The sequence below is a fragment of the Colobus angolensis genome, unplaced genomic scaffold (genome assembly GCF_000951035.1).
Source record: "Colobus angolensis palliatus isolate OR3802 unplaced genomic scaffold, Cang.pa_1.0 Scaffold196, whole genome shotgun sequence".
Taxonomy (NCBI): Eukaryota; Metazoa; Chordata; class Mammalia; order Primates; family Cercopithecidae; genus Colobus; species Colobus angolensis.
Window position 1 is genome coordinate 2,604,527 of NW_012115110.1, and position 15,757 is coordinate 2,620,283.

The following is a 15,757-nucleotide window of genomic DNA, read 5'->3' on the forward strand; positions in this document are numbered from 1 at the left end:
CCGTCTCAAAAAAAATAAAATAAATAAAATAAAATAAAAAATGATTTCTATGGACTCTCAAGTGCGTTTCCCTCACCGCATGCAAAAACCCAGATTACGCTGGATCTTGGTAGCAGTGGGTTAAAGATCCTTTGCCTTCATTTGGGACCCCCGTAAATGCGTAGAGGTGTCCCTTCACAGCGAGGATGGACATGAACACCTCGCGGCATAAGTAATAGGGAGGCATTTTAGGCACAAAAGCCTCTCACTTCCATTTTTCCCCAAGCTAATCATTGACTGGGCGAAGGAGAGTGGGTGCTGGACAGGAGCCAAGTGCCCAGCCTCAGCTCCACCCTTGCTGACATTTTCAGAGTCTCCTTTTAGCCACAGTTTTCTTATTTATAAAACAAAGAATTTTTTAGATGAAACCTGAGATCATTCATAAGATCTAAGATGCCCTCGATGTGAAAGTTCTGGGATGCTGCTCTTTTTCTGTGCAGGGTGGGGGCATGTGTGGACGGGCTATTTCTAGTCTGACTAGTCAGGGAAGATATGACCTCGTTGTCTTTTGTGTGAGTGCGCAGTTGGGCAGGGGGCTGCTGAACATGCCGGGCTTCTCAGGTGACAGGTTAATTATTCCTTGTATTAAAACATTTTCACCTTGGAATTTGTCCAAGCTGCAAAGAACAAGCGAGGTTATCGTTTGATCGTACACCTGTGTTAACTTTAATTAATGCAGATTTCCTGGAAATCACCTGCTAAAGAATGCAAGGCATGCCCCCGTGTTTATGTGTAGCATTTAACTTGGGTATATTTGACTTTCTGGAAAAACAAAATAAACATTTCAGCAGAAAACATATTCAGTGACTGAGAGACAAAACTTTCAATATGACATTCTAACAGTGAAAGCTTTAAACAAGCCTGTGTCCTGAAGTTGAGGTAATTAAACTTGGTGTTGTCTGACCAGCCATAGGAAACTAGAGCATGCTGGTGAATAAGATTCAAAAAACTTGGTGCAGCCTGGTTTGATGCATATTCTTCTGTGTCTCAAATTCTTCCATTCCCAAGAGTTCCAATATTCTACACCCTGTTACTTCATTGTTGCGTTATCCGAACTTGATAGAGACAGAGGAGGTTGAACATGGCTTGCAAAGTCTCCTTTTAGTTGCAGTTTATTTTCCAGAAATAAAGCTTTACCAATTGACCTACCTCCTCTCAGAAATATACTGCCTTTGTAGAAAAGATATTTCATTGAACATTGTAATAATAAATATTAAAAGACTTATTTATTGGAAATCCCACTTGCTTAATTTGGTTATGAGATAAATATATTGCTGTCTAGATGTGATTTTGTGTATGTATGTGCAAAGGCAGGTGTAAATGATTCTGTGGCTTTACTTAATTTTGAAAAGTATTTTTTAAAGATTTTGAATGCAAAAAGTTCATGCACAGAAGTAATCTTTCTTGGGTCATTGAACATGCATTCAGGATCGCCAGATACAAATCAATTGTTTATGTATGGAACTAGAGAAACGTCCATAAATGTGTACACTGGATCTGTACAGGTTTTATAGAATACATAAAATACGTGCATTAACTTAGATGCCATCCAGACCCAGCCATGTATTTGAAATCCAGGTCAATGATAGTTTGCTGTGATGACAATGCATTACAACATGTTTTCTCTCCATTATCATGGGGTCCTTGGTTCTTGTCTCTTGCACAGCCAGGGCTGGTGATAAGTCATCACGCAGACCACACCTTAAGTAGCTTCTGCCAGTGGCAGTCTGGACTGATGGGGAAAGACGGGACTCGTCATGACCACGCCATCTTACTGACTGGCCTGGATATATGTTCCTGGAAGAATGAGCCCTGTGACACTTTGGGTGAGAACCTCCAGCAGAGTGTGAGGACCATGTGTGGAATGTGCACCCCTGGCCGTGGCACAGAGTGTTGAGTATTTTTGCCCTTATTCCTTGTTGATAAGCAGTAGCAGCTTCTTAGTGAACCTGTAAAGACTCACTTCCCTGTACAAACTTTAGCCGAACATAGAAGTATGTTTGCATTCATCAAGAGTGATTATTGAACAAGTGAATGTCTCTCACAGATTTCAGAGTTCCTATTTCTTCTAACATAATAAATATTATTTTTTCTGTTTCTTCTACTGTTTGTGAGAATGGAGTGGATAGATCGAAGGCTTTCTCATTATCTAGTGGAAATAGTACATTGATGTGTATTTGTGGAGTTACTACGACCATATTTTATTTCCTGTTTTTTTCACTTCTCTGTCTGTATCTCAATCTTAGCAGTGTTTTAGACATTTACAGGGCTGGGTGTGACTTAGAGGCAGCACTTTGGGTTTTTTCCAGATGGTCTGTGTGAAACACGGTGCTACTGACCAGGACTCTGCTGAACATTTCTTCTAACTCTCCATTTCTTCCCAAGTTCTTAGGGAGGAAGGGGTTTTATTTGTAAAAACTTTCAGATAAAACCCAATTTAACGGCAGTTAGTCTTATTGTGCAAAAACAAGTTAACGTGGTGTCCTGGCTGCTTGTCCTTAGACAGGTCTGCTTACCCAGTTGGCTCTTGACTGGCCTCCGAGAACTCAGGCTGTAGGATGGCTCCCACTGCCCTACCTCCAACGAGTGGCTCACTGTGCCTACGTTGTGTGTACAGTGTGGTTTCCTTCTGAGGGTCTAGAATTTTGGCACACTTTAGGCAGTGGGTGCCTATGTGACCAGCTCCCAGAGAAAACCCTGGACCCTGAGTTTCTAATGAGTGACGCTGGTGGATAGCATTCACCGTCGCTGTCGCTACTCGTTGCTGAGGAAGAGAGCACATCCTGTGTGACTCTGCGGGGAAAGGACCCCTAGACGTGTGTGCCTGTTTTCCCCCTGACTTCTGCCCATGTGTTTTCCCTTGGCTGATTTTTCCCTGTATCCTTTTGCAATATTAAATAATAACTGTGAGTGTGACAAATGCTCATTATGACAGATGTGAATCATTAAAGCCGGGGGTGGTCTTGGGGACCTCCCAGCACACCCGTTCTCTACTGCACTTTTTCACTTGGCCTTTTGGGAACATTTTAGATATTTAGAATAAGGCAAAGATTTCCTCCATCTGCAATAGATTCCCCTCTCTATTTTGCCCCAGTTAGAGGCTGCACCAGGAACATTACATAGAACCATGAATTGCGTTCCACAATACAGAGAGTCCTTGGGCTCCCTGGAATGGAACCCCTTCCCCTTCGTTATCAAATGCCCTTTATATAGTTATCTAAGTGTTTCCCATTACATGTTTCCCCATATGAACACAAGAACTAAATTTCACTAAGGGGAAGAAAATAAATACACCATGCTTTATTTTATTACAACACTCCTCTGTATTCTTTTGATCTTTGTCCTTCATAGGATTTGCACCCATAAGTGGAATGTGTAGTAAATATCGCAGCTGCACGATTAATGAAGATACAGGCCTTGGACTGGCCTTCACCATTGCCCATGAGTCTGGACACAAGTAAGTACATCTCCATGGGAGGATGATGTCCCAAGTGTTTTCCTTACTGGATGATTTCCATAGAAATATTGACTTATCACGTCAAGTCCATGAAGGGAATTCACATATATCCAATGAGAATGCCATTGCCAGTTATAAAATGCTGTCACTTAGGATTTCTGTTTCTATGTGCCACATCATGCAAATTTTATTTTTATTTATTTACTTATTTTGAGACAGGTTCACTCTGTCAATCAGCCTGGCGTGTAGTGGCATGACCTCAGCTCATTGCAATGTCTGCTTCCTGGGCTCAAGCAATCCTCCCACCTCAACCTCCCAAGTAGATGAAACTACAGGCATGCACCACCATACTTGGCTAATTTTTGTAATTTCTGGAGAGATGGGGTTTCACCATGTTGCTTAGGCTATGCACATTTTAAAGCCACAGCAATGTACAAGTTTTCATGTCCCTGGGTCTTTCTCTGACACTCCTGTGTACACCTGTGCCTAAGATTGAGGATAGCTGTATCTGCCCCTATTCCTCTGTCCTGTGTTTTGAACTTGGTCTGGTGGGCTGATCTCATTCCGTGGTTAGCTGTTAACAGGGGACTCTAAATGATGAAGAACAGTGTCAACCCTCCCATTGCTTCCTGCTGTTACCCTCGTGTTTGTGTTCTTGTGTGTGTGTGTGTGTGTGTGTGTGCGTATTTACAATTTATAGAGATGCTATTTTTCATTGGTACTCCAAGCAGAGTTTGGAAGCATGGGTACTGACAAGAGATCGGGCAGGCCTCTAGGAACTGATTTGCCTCTGTTACTCCACCTCTGACTGCACCATTAATGGTTCTGAAATAAAAGTCTCAGGGAGCCCCAGGAGCCTGCGGGCTCAACACAGAGGCCAGCCCTGGGTTGGTGGCCTCAGCAATGGGCGGTGGGTCATTAGTGCTTTCACCTTACATGAAATGCTTACAATTGTAGAGTGAACAATTTCTAGCAATTATTTGTGGAAACTATTACTCTTTTTTTTTTTTTTTTTTTTGAGACAGAGTCTCGCTCTGTCACCCAGGCTGGAGTGCAGTAGCCGGATCTCGGCTCACTGCAAGCTCCGCCTCCCAGGTTTACGCCATTCTCCTGCCTCAGCCCCCCGAGTAGCTGGGACTACAGGTGCCCGCCACCTTGCCCGGCTAGTTTTTTGTATTTTTTAGTAGAGACGGGGTTTCACCGTGTTAGCCAGGATGGTCTCGATCTCCTGACCTCGTGATCCACCCGTCTCGGCCTCCCAAAGTGCTGGGATTACAGGCTTGAGCCACCGCGCCCGGCCGAAACTATTATTCTTAATACAATTTCTGGGGCTAAAAATTCTGTGAGCTGCTTTACCTTGAAGTGCCGTCTATTAAATAAAAAATTCAAGGGCCTACTTGCCCAAGCAGCTGGGGAATTCCTGCAATCACCCTGATTAATACCAGAACCACCAGCTGGAATGCAAATATTTTCCTGCTATGCTGAAACAATACTTGAAATTTCTCCTAGAAAAATTTACAACCAGGAATTATAAGTTTTTATTTTTTTTAAATTTCAACCTGATTTTATTAGCAAAAGGAAAAGCAAGGCAAGTGTTTGTGATTTGTGGTTTTGCAAAGCTAACTTATCCATTATTGGAAGATGGACTGAGGCCTCAGACTTGTTCAAAGCAGTGTGTGTGTGCGTGTGTGTGTGTGTGTGTACATGTATGTGTGCATGTGTATACACATGCGCTTGTGTTTAATGCGAAGGTTCTGCACGGTTTGGCTGTGTGCAAACTGATGACCTGAAAAATGAAGCTTCATATCTTATTACTGATCCCTTCATCATTGCAGGTAATGATTGACTATTTCATTGCTTAGAAAATTACACCTTCACTTTATAAAGCTTTCAGCTGAATCATAGTTGTATTTTTAATAGTCTGCTAGAGTTAAAACTTCAAAAACCCTCATTATTGTAACAACATGAGGCTCTTGCTGTCCTCTGAACCATACCTGAATTTAATTAAACAATCAAGGCAAGAAATATTTAAGTCACTGAGGGCTGAGCCAGTGAACGTTCGATAAGCAGTTGAGATATGGGCATTGGCAGTGCCAGCCGTTGCAGGTGGTGAACTTAGCTAAGTTAAATGCGAGGCATCCAACACAAGGCCCTCAGTTGGTCTTCAGTGCCAAACAAGTATCAATTTTGGCATTTATTTTTCTTAGAAGTCAGTTCTTACTATTTCCTTTCCTCACTCAAATTGGATGTAGTTGGAAAAAGATTTTCTCCAAATAAGAAAAACAGTGTTTTTTCCTGGAAGGTCAGAATCTAGATGTGAATAAAGAAAGAAGCTCAGTTGGGCACGGTGGCTCACGCCTGTAAACCCAGCACTTTGGAAGGCTGAGGTGGGAGGATCACTTGAGCCCAGGAGTTCAAGACCAGTCTGGGCAACATAGTAAGACCCCATTTCTACAATAAATTTTAAAAATTAGCCAGGCATGGTAGTGTGCATCTGTAGTCCCAGCTACTTGGGAGGCTGAGGTGGGAGAATCTCCTGAGCCCAGGAAGTCTGGGCTGCAGTCAGTTGAGATTGCACCACTCTACTCCAGCCCAGGTGACAGAATGAGACCCTTTATAAAAATAAAAATAAAAATAAGCCCTACATGTAGATGAAGGAGAGTCTGGTTGCTAATATAGGATTAACTGCCAGAAAGTATCAGATCTTTCTTGAACACCCAACTTCTTCAAGTTCTCTGAAACAGAGAACCTGGAGCTTGTCAGCAAAAAACCTTCTGATGTTGAGAAAATAGGAAATATATATATTTATCATGTGCTAAATGCCAAAATGATTGGTAATAATAGTAGCAGTAGTAATGGTAATGATAATAGTAATATCTGCTCTTTGTGGAGCACTTTTTTTTTTTTTTTTTCTTTTGAGACAGAGTCTTGCTCTGCCACCCAGGCCGGATCTCAGCTCACTACAAGCTCCGCCTCCTGGATTTACGCCATTCTCCTGCCTCAGCCTCCCGAGTAGCTGGGACTACAGGCGCCCGCCTCGTCGCCCGGCTAATTTTTTGTATTTTTAAGTAGAGACAGGGTTTCACCGTATTAGCCAGGATGGTCTCGATCTCCTGACCTCGTTATCCGCCCGTCTCGGCCTCCCAAAGTGCTGGGATTACAGGCTTGAGCCACCGCGCCCAGCCGGAGCACTTTCTGTAAAATTCGCCGAGCGATTTCACGTACAGCTCAAACCATGGAGACCACTGGGGACAGTCCCTCTGTTGCCCTCACTAACTTAGGGGAGACTATGTGGAATATTCAGCAAATGCGTATGAATGGAGTAGGGGAATGAGCGATGCAAGGCATGAGCAAGCAACAGGTGGGGAGTAAACATTTCAAATGAATTGTTAGCTGTGACCACCGCTTCAGATGAGAAAGCTTTGATGTGTAAGACTCAATGATAAGACTCTGTGTATCTTAGTTGAACTGAACTGAAGATAAACACATTTGTTCAGTTCATTTATTTAGTGAGTTTAATTTTTGGAAGAGGGAATGATAAGTTTGATGCATGGAGCAAACATCAGAGCATCAGCAGTCTGCTTGTATCAATGAGCTCCAAGCAGAGTCAAATTTTTGAGTTCTGTAATTCAAGAATTAAAAAGCAATTCTGTATTTATTACGACTTTTACTGTAAAAAAGAACATGTAAAACATCCCGCTTCAAAGGTAAACCTTACTTTTTGAGTGCTGTTGACATTCAGAGGACATTATTTGGGACGGAGGAGTACTTTTGCGTGCCTGCGAGCCATAGGTTTCTAATCTTTAACTCAAGCAAAGATTTTAGTTAGTGTCCATCCAATCTGTCCTCCCAAATTCCATTTGTTTTTTAATCTCAAAATGTCATGTAGTTTATTCTGGGGAATGTGACCTAAAAATAGACATTACCAAGAACAGGTGTTTGGATTTGTGTTGGAAAGAGAGGAGCAGCGACTGGAGCCAGAACTGAGATATGTATTCTCCCGTAGTACAAGGGATTGAATCAGGATTTGTATTAAGCTGGTGGTACAAGGAGAGTTTTCTGATTATGTTAAATCACTTGACACAGGACATGTGGTTTGGTAATGCAGGTGCTGAAGCACTGGCACAGATACACCAAGGGCTGAACTGCGCCTTTGGGAGAATATGTCATCTGTGCATGAATCTATCTGAAAAATTCCCATTTGCTAAGGGAAGTCATGTCGTTTGATGGGTGGGGCTCTGGGATTCAGAGTCCGGATCAGCATAGTGCTACCACAGCCTGGTAGTGACCAGGGAGTGTCCCCTTAACAGCTCTCACCTAGGTTTCCCATCTGCAAAATCAATAGAGCACTATTTGCTCCATAGTTCATATATGCAAGTGTAATTTAGGTTGCATTATTTGAGCTGTACATTGCACTTATATAAAATAGGCTTAAATAGCTAAGTTGCATTATCATTTGAGACCATTAAGGCGCTATTAAAACAAATGTGTTAACTGTGTTCAAAAGTATTCATTATTCATCGGTCTGTCTCTTGCATTTTCCCTAGTTTATGGACCCAGTCATTGGGCACAGTTTGCATTCTGAGAGCAAGGCATTGTGTAGGAGTCTATAAAAAGACTTGTGATCTATGCCCTTTGAAAGTTTAAGAGAAACGATTAAATAGATATGCCACGCAAGAGATCAAGTAATGAGAGTTGTTGCTATTACAAGAGACCACACAGGGATGATCAGGGAGGCCTTCTTAAAAGAAGTAGCATTGGGCTGGGCACGGTGGTCTCTCCTGTGAATCCCAGCACTTTGGGAGGCCAAGGTGGGTGGATCATGATGTCAGGAGTTCAAGACCAGCCTGGCCAAGATGGTGAAACCCCATATGTATTTGGGATTTCAGCCTGAATCTTTTTCACAGCCATGACACATTTCCTCTGCCATGTGGTTCCTCTGGCCTTGATTAATTGCCTTTAATAGAACTTCAGAGAATGGGTGGAGGCCAAAATGACTACATCTACATCATCCTTGGTACTGATCAGGAATTTTGCAGAAATTCAGCAGTGTTTGCATGCCAGATTTCCTTGGATACAGTCTTCAATCACGTTCAGGTTACACTATTACATGAATCCTGGCGAGGCCCTGACACCAAAGTGTCCAGGCTTCAGCCTTGACTCTGCAAGCCTGGATGAAGTCTCTCTCCAGTCCTCAGTCTTGCTGTCTTTATATTAAAGCCACCTTATAGAACTGTGTTGAGTTTTAAATTAGAATATAGGTTACAAGCCTACCATAACAGCTGTAAAATGGTGAGTGCTGATAAATGTTCATTACTATATTTTCTAGTAATATATTACTAAATAGCTCTAAACAATGCAGTTAAATAGACAAATGTGTCTTCAGCCTAGGTAACAAGTACAGATTCTCTTGACACCATTTGGAGCTGACTTTCCCCTACATTGGTGTCTTCCTGTCCCTGCTGCCTTCTGTCCACTCCTTATGGAATTCTTGGCAGCATAATGTCCCCCATAACTAGAAACCACCATGTCCTTCTTTGCTTTCCTCTCTCTTGCCTTCCTCCTTTTCTCTGCATCTTACCAGTGGGACCCTGTGCTCAGGGAATCCATACAATGGCTAGGTGCCAGACATTAATGGCAATAGTGGCTTAGCTCTGCCAGAATGTATTTACCTTAATGGGAGGTCTTCGGAGCCATAACAGCTCCCAAGGAAGTATGTTGTGTTCTTCTAGGATAATTGAAAATGGGATCATTGAAATGAGCCTTGAGTGCACTCAGGGCCCTCCTACAGCTTTCACAGGTTAAGAAGAAGAAGCAGACTTGCTGGTGAGGGAGGTAGCAGCCCTGGAAAATGTCATTCTCCCAGGTGCACGGCTCCATTTTCTCAGGTGTTATTAAGTGAGTGTTGATTGGCATCGTGGGCTCTGAACACCTCTGATGGCCCCTACTAAGGGTTCCTATAGCTGCTGTAGCTTGAGATGTACCTGTACTCTGAGCCAGGTGTGGATCTCCAAAGTGGTGTGGTTTTCACATAAAAGTAACCTGTGCTGCTTCAAATGACACCCACAAATACATTCAGCCATAGTCATCTGTTGGGTTTCCGTGGAACTACTCTCTCCAAATAGACAGAGGGAGGCAGGTCAAGCGCCGCCCACCCATCACAGCCTCCAGTAGTTCAGGCCTAATAGTTTGAGCTGGAACATCCCCAGGTGGGGCTAGAGACAGAAAGTCAGCCCACGTGAGTTGCAGCAGCTGTTTGTAGTTCCCAAATTGCAGTGAGCATCAAACTCACCTGGGGAGCTTGTTTGGAAAGCTCAAACGCCTGGATCTCTCTTTTCTGAGTCGACAGTTCCTGGGTAGAAGTCTGGCATCTATATTTCCAACAAACACCCATGGAAACTCTAACAATCCTGCTGAGCAGAAAAGAGTATGAAGAAAAAGAAGCAACATAGAGCAGTGTTAGCCTAATCAAGAAGATCCCAAGTTCCTCCACCCCATTCAAAACTCAGGCATCTGGACATTTACTCTGCTTTGATATTGGTGCACACTCTTAGGCAATTTGGTGGATGGTCCGTTCTTCAGAAACTGTCTTTGAACACATGAATATTCTCAACCAATTGGCTGTTGTGGCTTTTATTTTTGCCTGCCTAGCATACGGAGGTAAGGGAGTCTCACAGTCTTGACTTGTAATTGTTAGAGGATATTAGATAATTTAAACTGTTTTTTTTTCTGAAAGAAACATCTCTCTCTCTCTCTCTCTCATAGCTTTGGCATGATTCATGATGGAGAAGGGAACATGTGCAAAAAGTCCGAGGGCAACATCATGTCCCCTACGTTGGCAGGACGCAATGGAGTCTTCTCCTGGTCTCCCTGCAGCCGCCAGTATCTACACAAATTTCTAAGGTAGGAACTCTGAGCTGTGATCTTTCTTGTGATCTTTCAGTGCCTTTGATGCTCACTGCCTGGTCAGCCAGATCCTGTGCAAGCAACCCCAGGCTGTGCTTCCTAATGTGGTTCCCTTTGAAGGTGTCTTGAGACATTCAGTTGACCTAAGAGTTTGCTAAAAATCTCCTTAGAGCATGGAGGCCTGCTGGCTTAATCCAACATTGATTCAAAGGGAATCAATGACTTGAGACTAAAAGGGAGCCATAAGACACTCACCAAAATATTTCTCACTAACATTTAAGTTTTACTATTCTCACTTCTGTAATTAGGAATCTTCAGGAAGTGAATAGAAAGATCATACATGTACACATCTGTATACACAATAATAAAGCATAGCTTTTTTCTGGTTTTTCTTCCTTCTGTTTAGTTTTTTCTTTCTTCTCCTTTCTTCCTTCCATTTTTTTCTTCCTTTCTTTTTTTTCCTTTCTCTTTCTTTCTTTCTGTTAAATGCATTCCTCATTAGGTGAAGAAACTTGAGTATGTAAACTTTAACCTAGCTCTAACATTCTGTAATCGTCAATAATATTTTTAGAAATTTTGTCTAAGCACTAATTTATTTAGGAGATAAAACATTGGGGAGGTAGGGTTTGACCCTTGAAAAATAGTAGATGTTAAAATTTCAGAGAAATGAGGAACTTTATAAAACATTCTTAGAACTGCTAGTTTATACACTATTGCCTGGATCTCTTTGGCTTTGAGTTTGAAGTTTGGTTTAAATCTTAAGCCAAAACTTTATTTCTGACATTACAGTCTAGTGTGGATTAAAATGTGTCTGCTCCACACAGTCCTTCAGAGACCCAGGTTTCTTCCATCCTGTGACCTTTCCTCTTCCAGGACCTAGTTTCCCTCTGCAGCCGTCTGGGGAATGACGACAGAGAGAGCACAGGAGGGTGTGCGGGACAAGGGTGGTGTTCCTGGAGGAACTCATATGACCGCCCAAAAGTGCAGAGGGCATTGAGAAATGTCCTCTACCCATGTGCTTAGGTGACAGAGAGTCATCTGTGCCACATGATGAACCCCAAATCCTTTTGCAGAAAAGTAACTGAAACCTGGAGGGACCAGCTAGTCAGTGGCCAAATTGTGAGTAGAACCTGGCGTTCTGGACCCTAGAGGTGATCTCTCTCTCTCTGTATTTATCTCAAGGACAATGGATGCAGCCAGCAGAGGAAAAGCAACTCTGTTGCAATCATAGCCTTTATTATTGTTTTTTAAAATCTTTAAGTACAACAAAAGCATTTGTTTCAGATACTAAAAAGATGAATGAGAGTGTTTAGAAAGCAGCTTTTATGTCTTGAAGATGACTGATCTGTGAGAAACAGCGGAGGCAGAGCACATGCTGGATCTGCATTCATGAGCTTTGAGTGGATGCCACATGCTGGATCCACCTAAACTCAACACTCCTCTTCTTCACTTCTGAACACAACTTCTCAGATTGAATGTCAGTGCCAGGGAGAAATTGTGGCTTGATGTTTTTGCTCCTCATTGAAGACACACTGATTTGCACCTTTGCTGTTTAAGGAATACTGTTTCTTTGGTCCTAGCAGTGAGACCTGCTCTTATTCAGGATGGAGGATATGTTTATTCATTAGCCAGAAATGTATTTTGCCAGACACATAGAAGGACTGTGTTTGCTCTTAACAAACATACTGACTCACAGTAGTTCACTGATTCTAGTAGAGGAGATACACAAAAATGTTTCCTTATTTTCAAAATACACGAATGCTTGAAAATACTGAAGGGAAATGGGCTGTCATGTTTAGTTCTCAATTAAATTCATTCACAATGTTTTTGAAAATTGTATTTTTGAGATTCATCAAAGAAAGCATTCTTTATTCTTAATTATTCTTAATTCAAGGGAATGTTCTAGGGAAACATTAACAAACACAACCACCTTAAGAATTTGGAGGAGATTGCACAAGAAATCACAAGATTACTAGTAAAGTTGAAAGTTAGATGAGGAGGAGAAGTAAATAAAAATCTAAAAATGAAGAACAGAGAGGACACAAATGTATAGATTCTAAGGAACTAGCTAGTTGTGACACGAAAGTTTGAAATTTGACAAGAAAGGAATTATATTTCTATTATTAAAAAGTAGGACAAATACTAATACTTCCAACAAAAGCAAAGGTTTTTTTAAGTAGCAGCTTTAATGAGCTAAAATTAATACACAAAAACACACATATTTAATGTATACAGTAAGATGAGTTTAGTTGTTTGCATGACCAATGAAATAATCTCCACGGAGATTCTACCAGATTTGGTGGAAGAAAAAAATAACTTGGCAGCACCCAAGAAGTCCCCAGGCTGGGAAACCAGATTATCTGTCTTCCAAGTTTTTGTAAAGTACATGTCTTTTCAGTCAAAACTAGGAACTAGTTATTCCAAACTGAGAACTAAGAACAAAGTTCCCCTACCCTGTTAGATCCTGTAGATTCTTCAGTGTTCAGCTGGCCTCTCTGGTTCCTTTCACTGACCTACTTCTTTGTGTCCTACTTTTTCTTCTGTTTTCCTTCTTCCTTTTTTTTATTCATTTATTTAATTAATACAGCTCTTTTTTTTTTCTGTTGCACAGATTAAGTCTTCTTATTTCTAGGACACTATTTGAGTAGGATCACACCAGTACTTCTGTTGGTTTTACTCCAGCTTACTTTCTGGTGGTCTGTTGCCCCAGGGCTCACCTGGGGCTGGGTTGCCCCTATGGCTGTCTCCTCCCTCATTCTCTAGGGTTCCTGGCTTCCCATCTTCCCAGCCAGAATCTTGATCATCAGCCTCCAGGGACTGTGTTCCTCCAGCTTGGTCTTTTTTGGTGTTCCTTCTCCAAGGACGAAGTCAAGGTACATTAAGGAACAACTGTGTTTCCTAGTTTATGCCACCCAGGATAACTGGCAATAGTTTGGGCGATATGTGTATCTTGGTAATATAAACCCATATTCTGGGAATATACACTTGATCATTTTTTTAAAAAAATTTATATTACCAAAAAAGACAATGTTAAAGTTGTTCTACAACTGACATGACGTATAGGAGTACATTTAGCATTTGTTTTTCCCTGCATGGTATTCTCAGAGTCAAGCTGGGGATTGTTAACATTGTTTTTAGCTGTTTCTTGCAGCTGTTCACATTTTTCTCTGTGTGTGTGTAGAAATTCTACTTTGGGAAACAAGGAAGATTATTCACTTTAGGCTCACCATGCTCTTATTTGCGTTAATGAGGAAAATTTGGAGTTTTCTGTATTCCAGATCCTTTCTATAATTTTCTAGATTCAGAATTTTTAACCCTCTTTTTCATCTTAATGGTTATGAGGAAGATACAGTAACACTTTTTCTATTTTGAAATATCCTCTGACAACTTAAAAAATCAGTAGATTATAATTTGGGTGTGCAGTGAGAACCAGCATAATGAAAGTCCAAGAAAAGTTTTGAAACTGCCAAAAAAATATAGGCAGACTCATGGAAAGAAGATAATTACATGCTCGGAGAGTAATTATTTTGAGGACATTGAAAATAGATTGTCATCTTGAAGACATGATATAGTCCTAAGAGTGATTATTAAGATACTGAAATTAAAAGCCAGTTTCATTCTATGATACTGGAACACCTGAACTATAAGTTGAAGTGTGCTGATGTGCTTTTGTGTGAATCCAGCAAAACACTTCTGTAGAATTTCAATGATAAACATTTATTTTCAGGGACTTTACTAATTTTTTCTGACCACATGAGTATAAATAAATAGGTAAGGTTTTATGTGCTTACAAATTTGTTTTCTTGAATGGTGAAATTTTCCAAGAAAGTCTCTTGTTGTCAAATTCACTATTAAGATTCATTTTACTCTAAAACCAGTTGCAAATTGGACACTACTACAGTGTGTTAAATCTTGACTTTTCACTGACTCAATGAATCTGAGACTGTCTTGTTTGATTGTTTGCTGACTTTCTGATTTCCAAGTAATCAAAATACTGTTATATTCTCCACCAATTAAGTGGCTCTTTGGATATGATCCCAACAATGAGTAAGAATAAATGGCTACCTTTTAAGATGAATCTGTTCTCGTTATTAGTAGTCTAGCATTTGATAGTGGAAAAAAACTATAAGGAAACTCAATTGGCCTGAAGTTTTCAGCACAACTTTTCTCTATTCTTGGTAGAGTTATGAAGGCTTGATACTTTTTTGGAGTGAATTCATCAACCTAGTCAAGTCATTTGTCATTTTCCATTAACAGACACAGACCTCATCACATTACTCATGTCTGCATCCAGAAGGCCTGTGACTTAGGGAAATTTTAGCTCATTATTTAAAATTTCATGACAACAGGGACTCATCTTCAGTTTACTGTTTAAAAATTTAAGTCACACTCTGCAGATGAGTGAAAATGCCAGTTCTCTGACCATATGACTCTGAACACATCAAAGCATGAGAAAGGTGACCAACGTCACAGGGAACTGGGAGTGTAAGTGGCGCCATACCCCATACTGCTTATGTTGATAGGAAATGAGATCTGACCTGAGAGCCCATTAAGCATGTTCTTGCACATAATGGAAATAATACATTTCGATTCATACCCTGCTCTGTGATACAAGGCTCATCTTAGGTCACAGCCAGTTGTTGTGTCTGCAGTACTAGTGTGACTCTAAGACTGAAGGGTAGGCACTTTCCTGCGGAGGAGAGAAGGACCGAGGAATCAGGTCATGTCTTGCTCACCCATGTCTGGGAAGGTCTTAATCTTGGCGGGTAATATAACCTTTTCTGAGGGCCCCAGTCTTCTTCACTGAAAAATGATGGGATATAACTAAAAGATCTCTCAAGCTCTTTAATATTTTTTGGTTCACCACTTAGAGTGGGAAAGGGATTTTGAAATGTTGTAACAATACTTTTGACCTGCCTTAATGTGTTCATTAACATTATTTTTGTTGTGGTATGAAATATATACAGAAAAGTACAAAATTATAAGAATGCATACAGTTCAATGAATTTTTACACAATGAACACAGTAGTGTAACTTCTACCCAGATCAAGACACACAGTGTGGTAAGGACTTTAGAAGCTGCTTCTCCCCACTCCAAGGGCTTCCTGTCCTCCCCAAAGGTATTCAACCACCATCCTGACCTGGAACACTGTATATTGGAATCAGGAGTTATGCACCACTGTGCAGTTGTGAGATTCCTCCTTGTTGCTGCATCTAAATATAGCATTAGTCTACTTAGTTTGTCACATATAACTTATGTACTAAATATATAAATATACTAAAACTTATTCATTCAATTTGTAATAGACATTTGAATTTCCAATTTTTGGCTATTACAAGGAACAGCACTGTGAA

General features: G+C 41.0%; 1 protein-coding gene across 1 annotated transcript in view; it reads left to right on the forward strand.

Annotated features, from left to right (window-relative positions):
* ADAMTS16 (ADAM metallopeptidase with thrombospondin type 1 motif, 16) overlaps nucleotides 1–15,757 on the forward strand; it is a 185,399-nt gene that overhangs the window by 51,764 nt on the left and 117,878 nt on the right. Inside the window, exons 6-8 of the mRNA XM_011940955.1 lie at nucleotides 1,706–1,865; nucleotides 3,391–3,496; nucleotides 10,262–10,399. Coding sequence (XP_011796345.1) covers nucleotides 1,706–1,865; nucleotides 3,391–3,496; nucleotides 10,262–10,399 — 404 coding nt within the window. The remainder of the gene's footprint in view (nucleotides 1–1,705; nucleotides 1,866–3,390; nucleotides 3,497–10,261; nucleotides 10,400–15,757) is intronic.